The sequence below is a fragment of the Taudactylus pleione genome, unplaced genomic scaffold (assembly GCF_031769625.1).
Source record: "Taudactylus pleione unplaced genomic scaffold, aTauple2 ptg000032l, whole genome shotgun sequence".
NCBI lineage: Eukaryota > Metazoa > Chordata > Amphibia > Anura > Myobatrachidae > Taudactylus > Taudactylus pleione.
This window is the reverse complement of record NW_028284434.1, coordinates 48,032,643-48,050,819: the sequence shown is the minus strand read 5'-3', so window position 1 is coordinate 48,050,819 and position 18,177 is coordinate 48,032,643. Positions and strand designations below refer to the sequence as shown.

The window sequence follows — 18,177 nt, the reverse complement described above, 5'->3', positions numbered from 1 at the left end:
TTACATACAACGACTGACTGACTTTGAAATGCACATTGTTTCACACTTTTTATCTCTCTCTGCCCTTTCTCAGACTCATGGTCTGTCTTATCCATCTCATAAAGTGTACTTATCAAACAAATCGTAGGCTCAAAACTATAAATTCTAATATAATTCCTGCATTGCGGCCGTACAGTGGCCCTGATTCAGAGCCGGACGCTGTGACAGAGCGCTTGCTCTGAATCAGGGCCGTCCCTCTGAATTTAAGAGTGGCCTCCTGGCCGCTCGCATAGCTGTGGGTGGCCACCCACAGCCATAGCGAGCGGCCAAAATGATGGTCTCGATGGACAAGACCATCGTGACCATCGGGCTTGCGACGAGACCCTTGTGGTGGGATCTCGTTGCCGCAAGCCCTGGAGTGCTTTTGGCTCTATCAGAGCCAAAAGCACTCCCACTGACATCAATTGTGATGTCAGTGGGGCCGGCCCCAGACGGTAGGCGTTCCCATGGGGACGCCTCCCTCTGGGCAGCCACGCCCACCAAATGGGGCGTGCTGTCACTCACCATCGACAGCACACCCCTTTGGGGCAAGACCCATAACGACGGCTTGGCCGTCGTTATTCGGGTCTCGCGCATGTGCACGACAGAGCCGCCTCCGTCGTGCGCATGGGCACTTGGCCAACATCGACCCGCTTGCGAGTGGGTCTGAATTAGGCCCAGTATCACTTATTCTGCTTGATTCGTTAGAATTTGCGCAAATATGTTTCTATTTTCATGATCCCAGATAAAAATATAGATTTAAGCCCGGTACACAGTAGACGACGTGTGTACCCGGATTCGGTATGATACACCGCCAGCCGCATGGAAGCAATTCCCGATCGTCTAGAAGGTAAGTACTTACTAACCTAACTCTACCCCCTAACCCTCCTTTAGGGTGCCTAACCCTAACCTCCCCCCCTGTGCCTAACCCTAACCCCCCCTCTAAGTGCCTAAACCTAACCCCCCCTTTCCCCGCCGTCTAAACCTAAGTCCCCCGGGGGGGTGCCTAACCTTCCCCCGGGGGTGCCTAACCCTAACCCTCCCTCTCCCTAGCCTAAACCTAACCTCCTGGGGGTCCCCCCCAAGAACCATAAACTAACCCCCCCCCCCTACCCGCCTGCGGCTATCCGCGCTCGGTGCCCGACATCCCTTCGATTGGGATGCCGGGCGCCGGTCTCCCGGCGTGGGTTAGTTAACCCTCGCCCGGGATTCTGTAGTCTAGATGCCGGCGGTCGGCATTGTGACCGCCGGCATCATAAACGTATACCGTGTACCCGGCCGATGGAAGATGCGACGAGCGACATGTTGTGCGGTCTGCACACACCACACGATCTGGTGAACAACCGTACGATATGTCGTTCCCCCACCGCATCCAAATGCTTGGGGTCGTCAGTCAGATCCGCAGATTGAGCAGCATGTACGGCAGATCTGAGGATGTGACGGACTATCCCGCCGGAGCGCGCGTAGTGCGTACACGCTGGACGATTTGTCGTTCCGGTCCGTCTGAAAGCGACAAATGGTTCAAAAATCGTCTAGTGTGTACCCAGCTTTACTGTAACTTTTTTTTTTTTTTCATATTTTTCTGAAAGGAAATGAAACATATAAACATATCTCAAAAAACAATATTATCATTGCTTGACATATTATGAAAGGTTCATTGAGAATAAAAACTATCTATAATAATAACAGTGTTTTTAGGGACGACCTAAAACTGTAACCAGTATAGGCATAAATAGAAAAGCACATCAGATAGGTACAGTATTATATAGCCTTGAATAAAAGTAGAAGAGGGGGGATTGACATAATCAAACCATTCAACATTCAGACATAATGCATAAAAAAACCAATATAAAAATGGGGGGTTACCATCGGCTTTACTGTAATGTAAAGATATAATTGTCTTTGTCTCTTCAAATTTGAGAAAAAAATGTCATGTTTTGCTACTTTTCTGTTTAGTTTTTAAAATAAAATCCTATAAGTATTCTAATGTATATGATTGTACTGTACATACATAGAAGTATCTTCTGTGCTGGTTCTTTTTATTACTGATGTGTATGTATTAACATATCCGGGAGTAGAATTATTAACCTCAGTATCGCAGAGGAACCTCAATACCCTTGTATGAGCTCTAATTATTTGTGTGTCCTGCAGCTGAATTGTTTAATAATAAAGACTTGGGCCAGTTTTCCTTATTCAAACTATATGATGTTTTCCATGCCAGGGGAGCACAATTTGGTGAAGGTGACGGAGCTGGTGGAAGCAGTGTACGGTGTATACAAACCTTTCCAGCTGCAGTATGGGAACCTGGAGGAGTCTCACCTTCTGATACAGATCAGTTCTATCCCTCTGGTAAGAACTTGGCACATTATATGCTGGAAGGTGGAAATAGTATAATGTCTATCTGAGTGTGAGCTACATGCATGGAAGGCCTCAATGGTGTCATTGATTCCTTGTCAGTTGAAGAGGGCAGCAGGGCCGGCTCCAGGAGGAGATGCGCCCTGTGCAGAACAGGACTGAGACGACCGAAATTGGGAGTGTCGCCTAATTACCATAGGCCACACCCCCTAAATGCCATTATTTGGGGGCGTGCCCATATGGCACGCCTCCCGTTTATCGTCAGGCTGGGGGCGAGCCCAGCACTCCGTCAGTAGCTGAGCTGCCCCCAGCCCTCTTCCTGCACTGAATGTCCATTCTTTTCTCCGGGGTCCGGCATCGCTGCGGCGGTGGAGGTGCCCAGCCTCCCGACCGCACGCGGGACACTTCGGCCCGCGGGTGGAACAGCGCGACAGTGCCTGAAAAACGGGACTGTCCCACTGAAATCGAGAATGGTTGGGAGGGGTGCACCCTCTATAAGGTGGAGGGCAGCAATCAAATGGAGTCTTCATGATTATTTGCTAAGCATTAAGCCATCACCTTAGTTCTAAGAACTTATTTGTACATTCAATCTCTGTCTATGTCCAGCCTTGGAGATGACCTATAAGGGGCTGATTCTAAGTCAGACTGATCTTGCAAATAGCGAGCATATATCGCATGCGCAAAAGCAAATTTCTGCATTTTCGTGTATCCCCGTCCGATTCTGAGTTGGACGGATCTTTGTTGGATCTGTTTTTGCGTGAAATGGGATTTTTGGGGCAGGAACTGAGCTGTGACAGTGCATTGGCGCAGAACTGTTCTGCCTTCTGGCATTCCTGCAGGTCTGTGCTGATAGCTGCCTGTATCTATCTGCCAGAATGTAAGATCAGATGAGGTTGCACTTCAAGTAAAGAGTTATAGCGGCACGATCCGCGCTGCTATAATACATCCTCCCTTGGGGCTGCTGCTGTGTGCAGGCGGCATGGCTGGCCTGACTGGGTCACAATAGAGCCCCTCCTGCAACTTGCTCTGCAACTGTATTGTGACAGACAGGGGTTAGAGTCACTCAGTTTTTTTGGGGGGGCGGCAATTAATCAGAGTGTATTTTTTATTTGTTTCCTGTGGGGGTACAATGTGTGATTTATTTCTTGTGGGGGACAATGTGTGTGTATTTGTTTCCTGTGGGGGCCAATGTGTGATTTATTTCTTGTGGGGGACAATGTGTGTGTATTTGTTTCCTGTGGGGGCCAATGTGTGATTTATTTCTTGTGGGGGACAATGTGTGTGTATTTGTTTCCTGTGGGGGCCAATGTGTGATTTATTTCTTGTGGGGGACAATGTGTGTGTATTTGTTTGATGTGGGGGTACAATGTGTGATTTATTTCTTGTGGGGGACAATGTGTGTGTATTTGTTTCCTGTGGGGGCCAATGTGTGATTTATTTCTTGTGGGGAACATGTTTCTTGCTTCTGTATTTCTTTGTCTTCTGTGGAAGAATTTGTTTGATTAAAAACTAGGAAATATCTTTTTTGTTAATAAAAATATAAATTATGAATATAGCTGATTGGGAGGGGGTGGGCAACCAAAATTTCTTGAACAGGTTGCTAGTAGACCTGGAGCTGGCCCTGAAGATCAGCCTATATAGGTTCCAGGAGAAAATTGGAACCTATATAGTGGATGGTGGTATAGCAGCTTACAGTACTTATATTGAAACACTTAAAAACCTAGCAACAGGCATGAGGCTTTAGCCATGGAGCAGCACAAGGTCTAGGAATACGTTTGTCCACGCTCAAAGCCTTGTAAGGAATTGAACCCTTATTCTGTCACTGTATTTTTAGGAACACGGTGAAGTTCTAGATTGTGTCCAGGAGCTCTCACACTCTGTGTCGCGGCTCTTCAGCCTGGCTTCTGGTGCAGTGGAGCGATGCATGAAATTAACGGATGGACTGGGGGTGTGCGGTCTGCTACAGGCTCTACAAGCTCTATTTAAAAAGTGAGTATGGTTAAGCCAGTCTTTTTGGGAGTGTGCCAGCGTATAGTTGAAACTTAACAGCAGTGCTGAGAAACATTCATGGGCCTCGCGTAGGTACTTTACAATTAGGGATGTACAGGCTCAGATTAGTTCAGATTTTCCCGCCAAATTCGGATTTTTCCCGCCAAGTCTCAAAGAGGCAAGACGTCATCTTTCATGGACTTTTGTCCATGAAAGATGACGTTATGCCTCTTTCTGAGACCCGATTTTTGGTGGGAAAATACAAACTAATCCGAGCCTGCACACCCCTATTTACAATACCAGAGACTCTAGTGGCAGATTACAGCAGCACTGTTTGTCATGTGATAGGTGACTCACGTTATAATGAGGCCCTTACATTCTCTATTCATACTTGAGTTGGACAATGGAAAAAATTAGTTTGGGAAGGTAGGCTTTATATTTCAGTGACCTGCACGGCTGTTCTGACTATTTTTATAGAATTTATTTTAAGAAAGACACTAGGACCTTGCCAATGCCGGAGTCGCGATCTCCGACCCTGACCAAGTGTGCTACTGCAAATGCGCAGTTCTCCGCACATTCGTCTCTCCTCCATCCTGTATAGGAAGGACGTGCCCGTAACTGTCTCCTACACGGAGACTCTATGTTACAGCTGGAAACCCCAGTTCTGCACCTGCTTTCTACCGGTTAATTAACCAATCCCTGGTTAAGTTATCTGTCTACATCGCACACTGATGACACCTATTAACATCATAGGATCTGGCAATAGGCTATGGGCCCAGACACCAGTGTGTGACGATTAACAGTACCAAGAAAAAGGCTGCAGTGACACTACCACAGATAAAATTATCTGAGTGATTATAGAAAAGTCCTTTATTTCATACAAGGGAAAATATACAGTGTATGAGCTACATTAAACTAACGGGCTCAGAAAACTAAGCTACATGGAAGTTTGCCATAGAGATGCAATTAAAGTCAGAAAAGCTGTGGAAGGTTGCTAGTGATCCGGGTAATAACCCCAACCCAGATGATGTAGATAAAGCCATGGAGACCATAGTCTTAGCTGTGTATTCCATTATCCACGGGAAAACATCTGCATGAAGACAAAGGTTTAATGGGAAGAATCAACCTGAGGCATACTTTATATGGCATGAAGCTGAGTCTGTATAAGAATACGAGTGAATATATAGATAAAATGCTGTCTATCTGTCAGCAATTAACATCAGTTTACTCTTTTCATTGCATTGAACTATAGCGTATTTAAGAATGTGATCCAGCTGGGTAGATAGGCATATGGAACAGTGCTCCTTCTGGCTGCTCTTCTCGGCCTGATCTGTGTATTCTATAAGAACATACATGATGTTTGTCCAGACATTTATTGTCGTTCTAGTAACAGCACCATGTCCCAGGCATTGTAGGAATTGGCCCCTTTACAATAAGGGCGTGGAGCCATGATCTGCGGCTGATTTATTGAGGGAAAGTTTGTGGGTATCATTAGCACTTACTGGCATGGTGGTTGTTGTCAAACAAAGGCAAAGCCCATCTTTGCTTGCTTAACGCTCGCTTGCTGGCAGCTTCAGTGCCGCTTGACAGGTGTGCAAGATCTGTCACGCTGTGCTCTGCTCCAACACCTTCTGCTTGTTGTACTTGTATTTCACAGATACGTGTCGGATTTCACAAACACGCTACAGTCAATAAGGAAGAAGTACAAGCTGGACAGTGTCCCTACTGATTCCTTATTCCTGGAAGATTGGACGGCTTTCCAGAATTCAGTCAGGTAAACATCCCATGGACTCGAGGGCTGTCTGCACTGTTCTCACCAGGACTGAACTTGTAATATCTTTGCTGACATCATTTGCTCTCCATCTAGGCTGCAGTTGGCAAAGAGTCATGGGATTGGCAAGTGGTCAACCCCCCACTGGTCTGGGCGCAGACACTTTATATGTTAGGAAGGATTTGATTTGTATAATAAAGGTGCCCTTGCAAATACGCCACGTAACTATAGTATGATGTAAGACCAGCCCTCTCCTTGTACACACAGACCAGGATCTGTAGCAACATCTGCGACCTAGACCTTCTTGTGTTCACACAGTTCTGGACCTCTTCTGTGCCGGAACATGTGCATCCTGTCCTAGCACTTCCACATATTTATATTGTCTATTATAACAGGCAGTAATGAGTTATAGCTATTAAAAACAAAAAATATGGTAACATGCTCTTTTTTCTTGCTGACGTGTCATACAATATTACTTATTTAGGCGGAGGTTTAAATAAATACATAGAGCTGCGTTCAGCAGCCCCCTTATACCAGATTCAATGAAAATCCGGTAGAACTGGTTCACGTAAATGGTGAGAGTACAAGATCCAGTTCCCCACTGTGTAGTTTTCAGAGAGGAAACCATGTCCAATCCTCCCTTCTTTAAGGTTAAAAAAAAAAAAAGAAAAAGCACTATGACTATAAAGCTAAAATGTATAGTAGTAATAATATTTTTTTTATTTAGCACCTTTCACTTTACATATTTGCAGAGGGTGAGACCGCCATCATGGGCGCTCATTCACATCAGTCCCTGCATCGTTGGAGTTTACAGTCTTATGCCAGGTACACACTAGACGATATGTCGTCCGGTCGGATCGGACGACATGTCGGCAACACGAGTACCCTCAATGTCTCTGACTATGCGCGCTCATCGCCCATCGGACCTGCACGCATCGTCATCGAGGGCCATGCTGCCAAATGCAGCATGGCTCCCGCTGCCGCTCTCGACATCGGAAAGCGTGTATGCACTTACCGATGATCGGTCTGCACGATAGGTGGGCTGGGTACACATCGTTAAATGTGTACCCAGCTTTAGGGCCTCATTTATCAACAAGTTTTATCATTCACAATGAGCGATAAGACTCATTGCGTATAATAAATGGTGCTCCAGCCAATCAGCTCCCAACTGTCATCTGTTTGAAAAGTGATGGTTATCGTCACAAACCTATTATGTACAAGTGATACTGGACAAGATAAATCTATAGATGTGTTCTAGTTACTACTATATTAGAATCTTAAACTTACTTGGGCACTTGTGTACTTTACGGACTCATTGCAGAGAGGACCCGATGAATGTTTTAAATGGAACTTATGTACTTTACATACACAAGTACCGAAAGTTGTTCCCACCTAAAGAAGAAAGTTGTCCCCTCGCGGGCTCGCTGCGCTCGCCACGCTGCGCTCGCCACGCTTCAGGCTCGGTGGCTCGCTACGCTCGCCAAAAGGGGTATATTCCCCCTCTATGCCGACTTGGATGGTAGGGAATGACGCTGGACACTGGGAATGACGCTGGACACTGGCTGATTACGTCAAGGTCCTCTCCATGAAAGGGATTTAGACATTACCATGATTGATAATAATAATGAGTGTACGACACTTGCAATGAGTTCGTAAAGTACACAACTATCCTTAATTGTTATACTTAAAAGAAAAAAAGCAAAATATAAAACTTATACAGATTATTTTGTTAAATATTTTCAATTTATAGATGATATCTCTCTTAATTTTTTTATAAAACCAGCGATCAAACTGTATGGTTCTTAATGGTGTTTGACGATTCTAAAATAAATCGTTTATCCTACCCGATACTACATATCAGTCTTGTGGTGAAAGAACAGGGGTACCGGGACATTATATAGATGACTGATTTGTTAGGTGCAGCCACAGGCTTATACGTATGTAACTAACAAAGACCTAACGGCCTGGTTCAGAGATGGACGCAAATGCCGCCGCCAAAGCTGCGAACTTGTACGCAGCACATGTGCGAAAATACACAAATGTTGCAGACGCCGGGATTTGTATTACGGAGCCCAACGGCGTCTTAGGAAATCCAAACTACTGTGTACATAGACGCAGATCAGTCGAAAATCGCCCTTTTGAGTAACCGTATGGTTCCCGCAAAATGGCTATGGGTACTAAGACGCTAGGGCTATTTTTACGGGATCGCAGTCACTGGCTGACCCCCGCCACGAAGATGGGTTGCAAGACCCCTGCGTTTGAGTCGCCACCCACAAACAGTCCCTGCCTGTCAATCCCTCTGCGAATAAGTCCTCACTGCGAGCAACAACGATGATGACACTTGACACATGCGCATTGTAACTCAGACGCATGCGCATATTACCGATAATTGCTCATCTGCTGCAACATCGGCATTGCGTACATCTCTAAATGAGGCCCTAAGTCCTTTGGTGCTGTCTGTATTTGGGTCCAGCGGTATTTACACCAGCCGTCCTCACATACTTATGTCCATAGTAGCGGTGCTTTGCAGGTAACAGAGGGCCTGATTCAGACCCGCTCGCGAGCACACAGCGCTCGCAAGCGGGTTGATGGTCTCCCACTGCACATGCGCGAGACCACACCAGCGACGGGCGCTCTGTCGCTACGGGTCTCGCACCAAAGCAGGGCAGCTGCCGATTGTGATTGACAGCTTGCCCCGTTTTGGAGGCTGGCAGGGGGGGTGGCTGGCCAAACGGAGGCGTTCCTGAAGGAACGCCTGCCGTTTGGGGGCGGCCCCACTGACATCATGAGCGATGTCAGTGGTGAGCTTCCGGCTCACTGGCGCTTGCGGGAATAAGACCCTACCACAAGGGTCTCGTCGCAAGCCCTGATGGTCGCGATGGTCGTGACCATCACGACCATCACCTGGTCGCTCGCTAAAGCTATGTGAGCGGCCAGGAGACCGTCTTTAAAAAAAAAAAAAAAAAAAAAACATGAACGCCCTGATTCAGAGGGAGCGCTCTCAAAGAGCGTCCGGCTCTGAATCAGGCCCAGAATTCTGTGTAGTATCTTGTAGATCTCTGTGATTTGTCATAACAGAAATCCACCCTGGTATTAACTCCTAATGTTCCCGCACAGATTACAATAATCACCAATGAGTCAACTTTGTGCAGGGAATCTAATTCTCATTGGAACCATGTAAGCAAAGTAGGGTACATCATTTGTGTATTCATGCGATCAGATAAAAAGAAAATTAGAGCATTCGTTGTGATAGCCATGGTTCTGTGGCCGTGTAATTAGTCATGACATGGTCTAAGTCTTGTCAGCAGTGTTGTGGAAGCTTTCCACCCGCGTCACTATGCTCATATTCCTGTCTATCATCTCTAGGATCATAGCCACTTGCGGAGAGCTGTTACGGCAGTGCGGAGACTTTGAGCAGCAGCTGGCAAGCTGGTAAGCGTTCATAACTGTGATTGTTGTCTAATCTGAGCAAAGTGTTGGAAAAGTGTTTGTGGATTAGTGTTTGATGACAGTATAAACCACCGTCTCATGTACACGTGCAGCAGTACTTCCAGGAAGAGTAGCTGCACCAGTTACAGTAGAGATGGTGCATAAAAACATATCTGACTGACACTATTAAGGGTAGGCATGAAAGCACCAAGGAGGCATAAATGGTGAATATATTATATCTGATTTGCAGTATGACAATCACCAGTTGGGCTCTTTGGTTGATTTCCTTCTCAATGAGACCTCCACAGTATGTTGGTAATAAGGATTAGTGAGCAGTCCCGCTGGCACTAGTGTATAGACCAAGGGTGGGCAATAAGATGCCCTCCAGCTGTTGTTGAACTACACATCAGCATGGCCTGCCAAAATTGTGGCAGGGCATGCTGGGCATACTTGCCTACTTTTGAAAAAGCATTTCAGGGAGATTGTGAAAGCAGCACCTCTGAGTGCGGCGGTATAGTGGGCGTGTCCTGCTAATCTGAGAGGCGTGTCCTAATACTGATTTACGTCTAAATGTAAATGAGCCCCAAAGCAGTTAGTAAGATCTGCATGTGGATGAAAACACACTGATCCTTTTCAGGGCTTCCTCATGTATTGTGTATTACAAGGGGTTCCATATAAGTGGGCTAGAGAAACCTTCTATGATAGTGATCATAGGGGGCCATTCAGCAAAGGCCGCAGGAGCTATCGCAGCTGCCTTAGCTGTAATATGGCAATGCAGCAGGGGGCATCATACCTCCTGCATGCATTACTGATCCGAGCTGCGTGCAAGGACGCGATCCCATCGGCTGGCTGAATGACCATGGGGGGTCACGCAAGCCGGCCGTCGCAGATGCTCAAAAGAGGCCAGGAGATCTCTGTCAGCCGATGGATATACTGGCCTCTCCACTCCTCCCCAACGGCGGCAACATGCCTCCATTTTGAGAAACGAAGGCTGTCGCCACCTTTTCCCCGCACAGAAATGGCAGCAGACTGTCAATCACTGACAGTCTGCTGCCGAACTCCGTGTGTAACTGCAGACCCATTATGCACATGCGCAGAACGAGTCCTTCGCAGATTCGCGGTCATCGGGAAACTGAGAACAGCAGCTGAATCAGGCCCATTGTGCATTATAAGCAATGCAGGGTAATGGCACTGATTATAGGATTTCAATGTATATGTCTCTGTTTTCCTTTTCCCCCCAAGTATATAATAGGGGTAAGGTGCAATCAGGGAGATTGCTAGACTCTTCAGGGAATCAGGGAGATTGCTACTATTTCAGGGAGTCTCCCTGACAATCAGGGAGAGTTGGCAAGTATGATGCTGGGATGTGTAGTTCCACAGCAGCTGGAGGGCAGCTTATCGCCCACTCCTGGCATAGACCATAATTTCTGTATAGTGATTCCAGTCTTCAATTAATTTCAGGATTACCGAGATTAATCCTGGATTTTTGAGTAAAGGAATATATGTTTAAACATTTTTTTTATATATTTTGTTCGTAACAAAATAGTAATGCAGCATTTCTGGTTAGAGCTTTGTTCTGTTTTTCCAATGCTACCTACTACTTCTCCTGCCCCCCCTCCACTATCCATCTTCACCCCCCTGTCCTCCCTGCTATCCATCTCCCTGTCCCCTCCCACCCATGTCATCTCTGCTATCCAAACACACAATCCCCCCGGCACCTTGCGTCCGCTATCAATACCCCCCATGTCCTCCTGGAACAGACAATGGATGGAATGTGCCGGATACACAGAATCTACGTGGTGACTGCAACAGAGTATACCTGACATTGGCTCCAAATTAAAGTAAAACAGAAGTATTTCTAGGTTAGGTCCTAGAACTGTCATACCTTCCATAAAGAACACCTTTTATACTTGGAGAGTAAGAGGCCTACTTCTCAAAAAGCCCTGAAAAGACAGATTTTCTATCACTGCTATTTAACAAAAAAGATTGCTTGGGCGATACTGTCCGGCAGCAGTAAGCATGGGGTATGCAGTCGGGAAGCCGGCGGACCTAATCCCGACAGCTGGCTTCCCGACTGCTTAATCCCGGCGAGGGTTAAATGACAGGCGTCTAAATCTAGACGCCTGTCGTTTTACCAACGCCGGGAGACCGGCGCCCAGCATCCCGATCGAAGTGATGCCGAGCGCGGACAGCTGGGGGGGGGAAGGGTTAGGTTTAGGGTTTTCAGGGGGGGACTTAGGGTTAGGCACCCCCCTGGGAGGTTAGGGTTAGGCTAGGGGAAGGGGGGGTTAGCGTTAGGCACCCCTGGGGGGAGGTTAGGGTTAGGCACCCTCCCGTGGGACTTAGGTGACGGGGAAGGGGGATTAAGGTTAGGCACTTGGGAGGGAGGTTAGGGTTAGGCACCCCTAAGGGAGGGTTAGGGTTAGGGGGTAGAATTAGGCTAGTATATACTTACCTTGGACGATCAGGATTTCTTCCTCTGTCGGGATGCCACTGTCGGGATTCCAACCGCCGGGCATGGGTTCGGCGGTAAATCATACCGATTTCAAGCATAGACTTGCTGCACAGCCAGATGGTCAGGGGTCCCTTCTTAGCAATGCATGACCTGGCTGGCATTGCACCTGTAGCCCATTAAAAATAATTAACAAAAAAATAAGTTTAAATGAGGGGATTTTTGTTTTGAAATTTTGTTTTAAGGGAAAAAAAAATCTTGTATTTGAATAATAAAGCATTTTTTCTATGTACCACATCTGCTATGCCGATAGTATAGGAGGACAGCCAGCGGTACCTGCCGTCCTTGACAAATGCGCTTTTCGCATGGGGACGCAATCTGATGATGGTTTCTGCTATGGCCACCACCGGATATACCTGACCCTGGCCACTGCGTCCTGTCGAGATTGATAAATATGGTGAATAACAAAATTATGCGGAAACTGACATTTTCACAGGGTTTTAGGATTATTCCCCCCTCTTCATTCGACTTCTAACTAACTTTCTACTTCAGGGTCCATAGAGTATCCACAGGATACCTTGGGGTATAGGTGTGACGTCAGTCGCAGGGCACCAAAGAGTTAAGCTTTCAGCCTCCCAGGATGCACTAGGTCCCCCTCCTATACCCCGCCCCCGGGCCAAGGCACCTCAGTTTAGTTTGGTGCCCGGCCGGAGTCGGGTGCACCTGTTGGAGTGGGGGCTAGAAGAGCCCCTGAAGCTTTTTCTTCATGCAGCTGTGGCTGCACATCTGGATGAACAGCATGGACAGTCAGTCCTGACGTCCATGCTGTCTTCCCTACACCCCGCCGGTACCAGAACGCCGGTACTGATCCGGGGATGCTGGTGGGCGTCTGGGGTCACAGCTAGCGGTGACCCCAGATGCTCCGGACCATGGCCGGATTCAAGGGGGACAGAGGTAAGCAGCGGGGTCCCGCGGTGGGTCCCCGCTGATCACATGGTCCTAAGTCCCCAGGCAGGGGGCTCCCTGGGGACTGGCTGCAGCGTGGAGCCAGGCGACCAACCTGCGCTTCCACTACCCCCTGGGACAGCGGACCGCAGCAGAGCGGTAGCGCTGCGGCGTCCCAGGGGTTAAATGCATGCCAGGGGAGCGCGCCTTCCCTGTCTCACAGCCGGCGCCTCCCCCGCTGCACACAGCCCTCTCTGCACTGTGCTGACTGGTCCTGTGTCAGCGCTCCTCCCCCAGGCCAGCTTCTCTCTGCTCCTCGGCGGCCATCTTCTCTGCAACGCATGGTGAACGCTGCTGGAAGTCTGGAAGGAAGCATCGTGGTCTGGGTCCCCCCGCATACCTCTCCTCCGCTGTGGCTCAGGTCTGTGTATGCAGCGCTGTGTCCTACCAGGCCCTGTGTCTGTGTAGTTGAGTGATCAGCGCTGTTAGTGCAGGAATTGTTATTTCTCTGCATTGTATGTGACTGTGCTAGCGCTGCCTGTAACTTTTCTTCTCTAAACTGTCAGCTTTATTACTGTCCCTGTTCTTTCTGCTAAAGCCCTTGCGGTGCGGTGCTGCAGGGTGGTCTCTCGCCTATTTAATACTTAATTGGTGAGAGAGGTCACATACGTGGTGCCATAATGTCTGAAAGTGATTTTCCCCTCCGGCTACAGTGTACCACGTGCAAAGTACCGTTAGCGGAGGGGGAGGGTAGCGCGGAGGGCCTTTGCCGGCAGTGTTTGTCCATGGCGCGGCCTATTACGGTTACAGCACCGGTACAGGAGCCGCCCTGGGCTTGTTTCGCTCAGGCGTTAACAGCTTTAGTGGGCCAGTTAGCTCCGCAGCCCGCGTTTACTCCGATGGGTTTGTCCCAGCAGTCTGTGGTGTCGTCACCCATGCAGGGGTTCCCACGACAATTGGTGGTACCCCACAGTCTCCCTATTTCCCCGCTCCCGGGTTCTCAGGAGCCAGCGTGGGTTAACTCCCTGACGAGTTCTGTACAGCACTTGTCGGATGTGTTGCAAGGGGAGTCTGTGATGCGGCCTCATAAAAGGCCGGTGGCGTCTCTGTCCGCTCCTTATGAGGATGACGAAGGGACGTCTGATGATGGGGAGATTCTGGATCCTTACGATCAGGAACCTTTCCATACTAAGGACGCTGATGCTAAGTCCAAAGTATATATTCCTGGACTTATTCGGGCGGTCCGCACAGCCTTGGTGATTGAGGACGAAGTTCCCCCAGCGGCTAAATCTAAGTATGCCTTTTTCAAAGATGTGAAGGGCGATGCCACAGTCTTTCCTCTTTCGGGTCAGTTGGTGGACCATTTAGAGGAGGCGTGGAAACAACCTGGCAAAAGATACCAGCCGCAGAGACGCCTGGCGGTGGCTTATCCGTTCGCGGATAATTATTTTGCTAAGTGTGAATCCCCTCCACAGGTGGATTCTCACGTGACCCGTCTTGTCCGTAGTGCCACATTGCCGATGCCATCCATGTCCTCCCTTAAGGATGCTACGGACCGCAAGGTAGAAATCTGCCTGAAGTCCGCTTATTCCCTTGCAGGGGGGGCAGCACGGCCGGCTATGGCCATTTGCTGGGTTGCTAGAGCGATGGAGCGCTGGGCGGATTCATTAGAGGCTTCTTTTGAATCCGACTGTCCGGCCGAACAGGCGGAGTTGATTGGCAATCTCCGTGATTCGGCCACCTACATCAACGAGGCGGCTCTAGACATTAGTACTCTGGTGTCTAGAATTTCTTCAGCAGCGGTAGCTGCTCGTCGCACCTTGTGGCTGCGATCCTGGAAGGCGGACGCAGATCCAAGAAAGGTCTGGAAGCGTTGCCGTTTACCGGAGAAGTTCTCTTCGGTCCGGATCTGGATAAGATTGTGGCCACGCTGGCGGCAGCCAAATCTGCTTGTCTCCCGTCGGCCGCTGCTCCTTCTGGTTCTGGACCATCGTCCTTTCGGTCATCTAGGGCCCAGGGCAGGCCCAAACCACAGTCGTTTCCTCGACAGGCTGGCCCTAAGAAATCGGTCAAGCCCCGGAAACAGGCATGGAGTACCAGACGTCCGGCCCCCAAGCCAGATGACAAGCCTGCGGCCTGACGGTCCGGGTCTCCCCTTGGGGGATCCCAGGGTGGGAGGCCGCCTGCTGCAGTTCTCCCGGTGTTGGTCGTTCACTACGACAGACACTTGGGTTCTGGAGGTGGTCTCTCACGGGTACGCCCTCTCCTTCCGGCACAGACCCCCGGCTCGATTCTTCACCACGGGTCTACCATCAGACCGGAACAAGGCTACGGAGCTGCGGAAGGTATTGCACACTATGCTCCAGGCTGGAGTTATAGTGCCTGTTCCATTCTCCCAGAGGGGCCAGGGTTTCTATTCAAATCTATTTTTGGTACAGAAACCCAATGGGTCATATCGTCCGATTCTCAACCTCAAAGCACTCAACAAGTCTTTGCGGGTCCCGAAGTTTCGGATGGAGACCCTACGGTCCATCATTCTGGCGCTGGAACCTGGGGACTACATGGTGTCATTGGACATACAGGACGCTATGGCGGTCATGGCGGCTTCTCTGCGGCTGCAAGGAGTCCGCATGTTGCCGTACTTGGACGACCTGTTATTGGTGGCAGGATCTCCAGAGCTCCTGTTACACCACTTGGACCTGACCATTGCACTGCTGCAACGGCACGGCTGGCTAATCAACTGGCAGAAGTCCACTCTAATCCCGTCTCGGAGGATTCTGCATCTTGGAGCCTTATTGGACTCGGGACAGCAAAGGATCTTCGTGACGGAGGACAAGATCTCTGCTTTACAGTCAAGGGTGCGCAGTTGTCTGCACAGCCGCCGGGTGTCCTTACACTCGGCGATGAGGTTACTGGGCTCCATGGTGTCGGTGTTCGACATGGTGGAATACGCCCAGTTTCACTCCAGACCTCTGCAGCACCTGATCCTGTCCAAGTGGAACGGGCTGCCTCAGTCTCTGAAGTTCCAGACGATTGTGCTCACCCCGGAGGTTCGCCTGTCCCTTGCGTGGTGGTTAAAGACGACCCACCTCAACAAGGGACGTCCGTTCTGGGTTCCAAATTGGGTCCTGTTGACAACGGACGCCAGTCTTCGGGGCTGGGGAGCAGTTTCGGGTCCACACTTGTTCCAGGGCAGGTGGACACCGACAGAAGCGGAGCTTCCAATAAATATCTTGGAACTCCGTGCGGTCTTCAATGCTCTCCTGCAGGCACAGCGGTTTCTCCAGGGTCACCCGGTGCAGGTCCAGTCGGACAATGCTACCACCGTGACCTACATAAACAGGCAAGGAGGAACTCGCAGTCGGGCGGCTCTCGTAGAGGTCTCTCGGATCCTGGTTTGGGCGGAGCGCAATCTTCCGGCCATATCAGCGGTCTTCATCCCGGGAGTGCTAAATTGGGAGGCGGACTTTCTAAGTCGCCAGGACGTTCATCCAGGGGAATGGTCCCTGCACCCGGACGTTTTTCAACTACTGGTGGACAGGTGGGGTCTTCCAGAAATCGACCTCATGGCGTCCCGGCACAACAACAAGTTGCCGGTGTACGGGTCTCGCACAAGAGACGAAGGGGCGTCTCTGGTGGATGCTCTGTCCGTCCGGTGGACGTTCAGGTTCGCATACCTGTTCCCTCCGGTCTCCCTTCTTCCACGGGTAATCCGGAAATTCAAACAGGAAGGAGGGACGCTCCTGTTGATAGCTCCCGCGTGGCCCAGACGGCACTGGTTCTCAGACCTTCAGGGTCTGTCCGTGGACAGTCCTCTGCGGTTGCCGCTACGACCGGACCTTCTGTCTCAGGGTCCTTGTCTTCACCCGGACCTGACTCGGCTGTCTTTGGCGGCGTGGCTGTTGAGACGGCCATGCTGAGGTCCTGGGGGTTTTCCAGCTCTGTGGTGCGTACCATGTTACGAGCTCGGAAACCGTCTTCCGCGAGGATATACCATCGCGTGTGGCATACGTTCTTCCAGTGGTGTCGACCGAGAGGTTATGCACCGCGGGAGTTTCGTCTGTCTCGGATTCTCGCCTTCCTGCAAGCGGGACTAGATCATGGGCTTCGCCTTGCTTCTTTGAAGGTACAGGTTTCGGCCCTATCTGTCTGGTTTCACCGTAGGATTGCTACAATCCCGGATGTGCGCACCTTTATGCAAGGTGTTCTCCGTATTCAGCCGCCCTTTGTTCCACCTGTGGCGCCTTGGGATTTGGCTGTGGTCCTGAGGGCTCTCCAAGGACCGCCGTTTGAACCACTGGGCTCAGTGGATCTTAAATGGCTAACAGCTAAGACTGTTTTCCTTCTGGCCGTTGCTTCAGCCAGACGTGTTTCTGAGTTAGGGGCTCTTTCTTGTAGACCCCCTTTCTTGGTTTTTCATGGGAACAGGGCAGTGCTCCGCACTCGGCCCGAGTTTCTTCCCAAAGTTGTTTCCCAGTTTCATGTTAACGAGGAAATAGTTGTTCCGGCCTTTAACTCACCGGGTCTTTCCGTGGGTGAGGCCTCTTTGGATGTTGTGCGGGCCTTAAGGACTTATGTTGACCGCACTTCTTTGTTTAGGAAGTCGGACGCTTTGTTGTCCTCTATGGCTTCTGTAAAAAGGGTTGGCCTGCTTCAAAGCAAACTTTGGCAGCCTGGATCCGTATGGCTATTTCTGAAGCTTATCTTCATGAAGGCCTACCGGTCCCTCCTTCTCTGAAGGCTCATTCCACTAGGTCTGTGGGTCCTTCGTGGGCAGCTCGACGTGGTGCCTCGGCAGTTCAGATCTGCAAGGCTGCTACGTGGTCTTCTGTCCATACCTTCGTGAGGTATTACAGGTTTGACACCTTCGCCTCTCAGGATGCTTCCTTCGGGCGGCGGATTCTCCTTTCTGCACAGGAGCGTCCCCACCCTTAAAGGATACTGCTTTGGGACATCCCCAAGGTATCCTGTGGATACCCTATGGACCCTGAAGTAGAAAATATGAGATATGGTAAGAACTTACCCTTGTTATCTCTATTTCTACGAAGTCCATAGGGTTCCACAGGACTCCCGCCCTGTCGCACCTGTGCTGCAGATGGGCTTTGCTCTGGTCACCGGTTTTCCGTCTCCCTCTGGTGAGAATGTGATTCTTGTATGTGTCCAGATCTTTGTTCTCTCTCTTCCTTCTCCTCCTCCGGCCTATGGCTTGGTAACTAAC

The 18,177-nt window shown here is 49.7% G+C and overlaps 1 protein-coding gene across 3 annotated transcripts in view; it reads left to right on the top strand.

Annotated features, from left to right (window-relative positions):
* Positions 1-18,177, top strand: part of COG7 (component of oligomeric golgi complex 7) — a 100,687-nt gene that overhangs the window by 64,727 nt on the left and 17,783 nt on the right. For all 3 annotated transcript variants that reach the window (XM_088452058.1, XM_088452061.1, XM_088452060.1), the window contains exons 9-12: positions 2,240-2,367; positions 4,208-4,362; positions 6,020-6,136; positions 9,500-9,565. In XM_088452058.1, the coding sequence (XP_088308184.1) occupies positions 2,240-2,367; positions 4,208-4,362; positions 6,020-6,136; positions 9,500-9,565 (466 nt within the window). The remainder of the gene's footprint in view (positions 1-2,239; positions 2,368-4,207; positions 4,363-6,019; positions 6,137-9,499; positions 9,566-18,177) is intronic.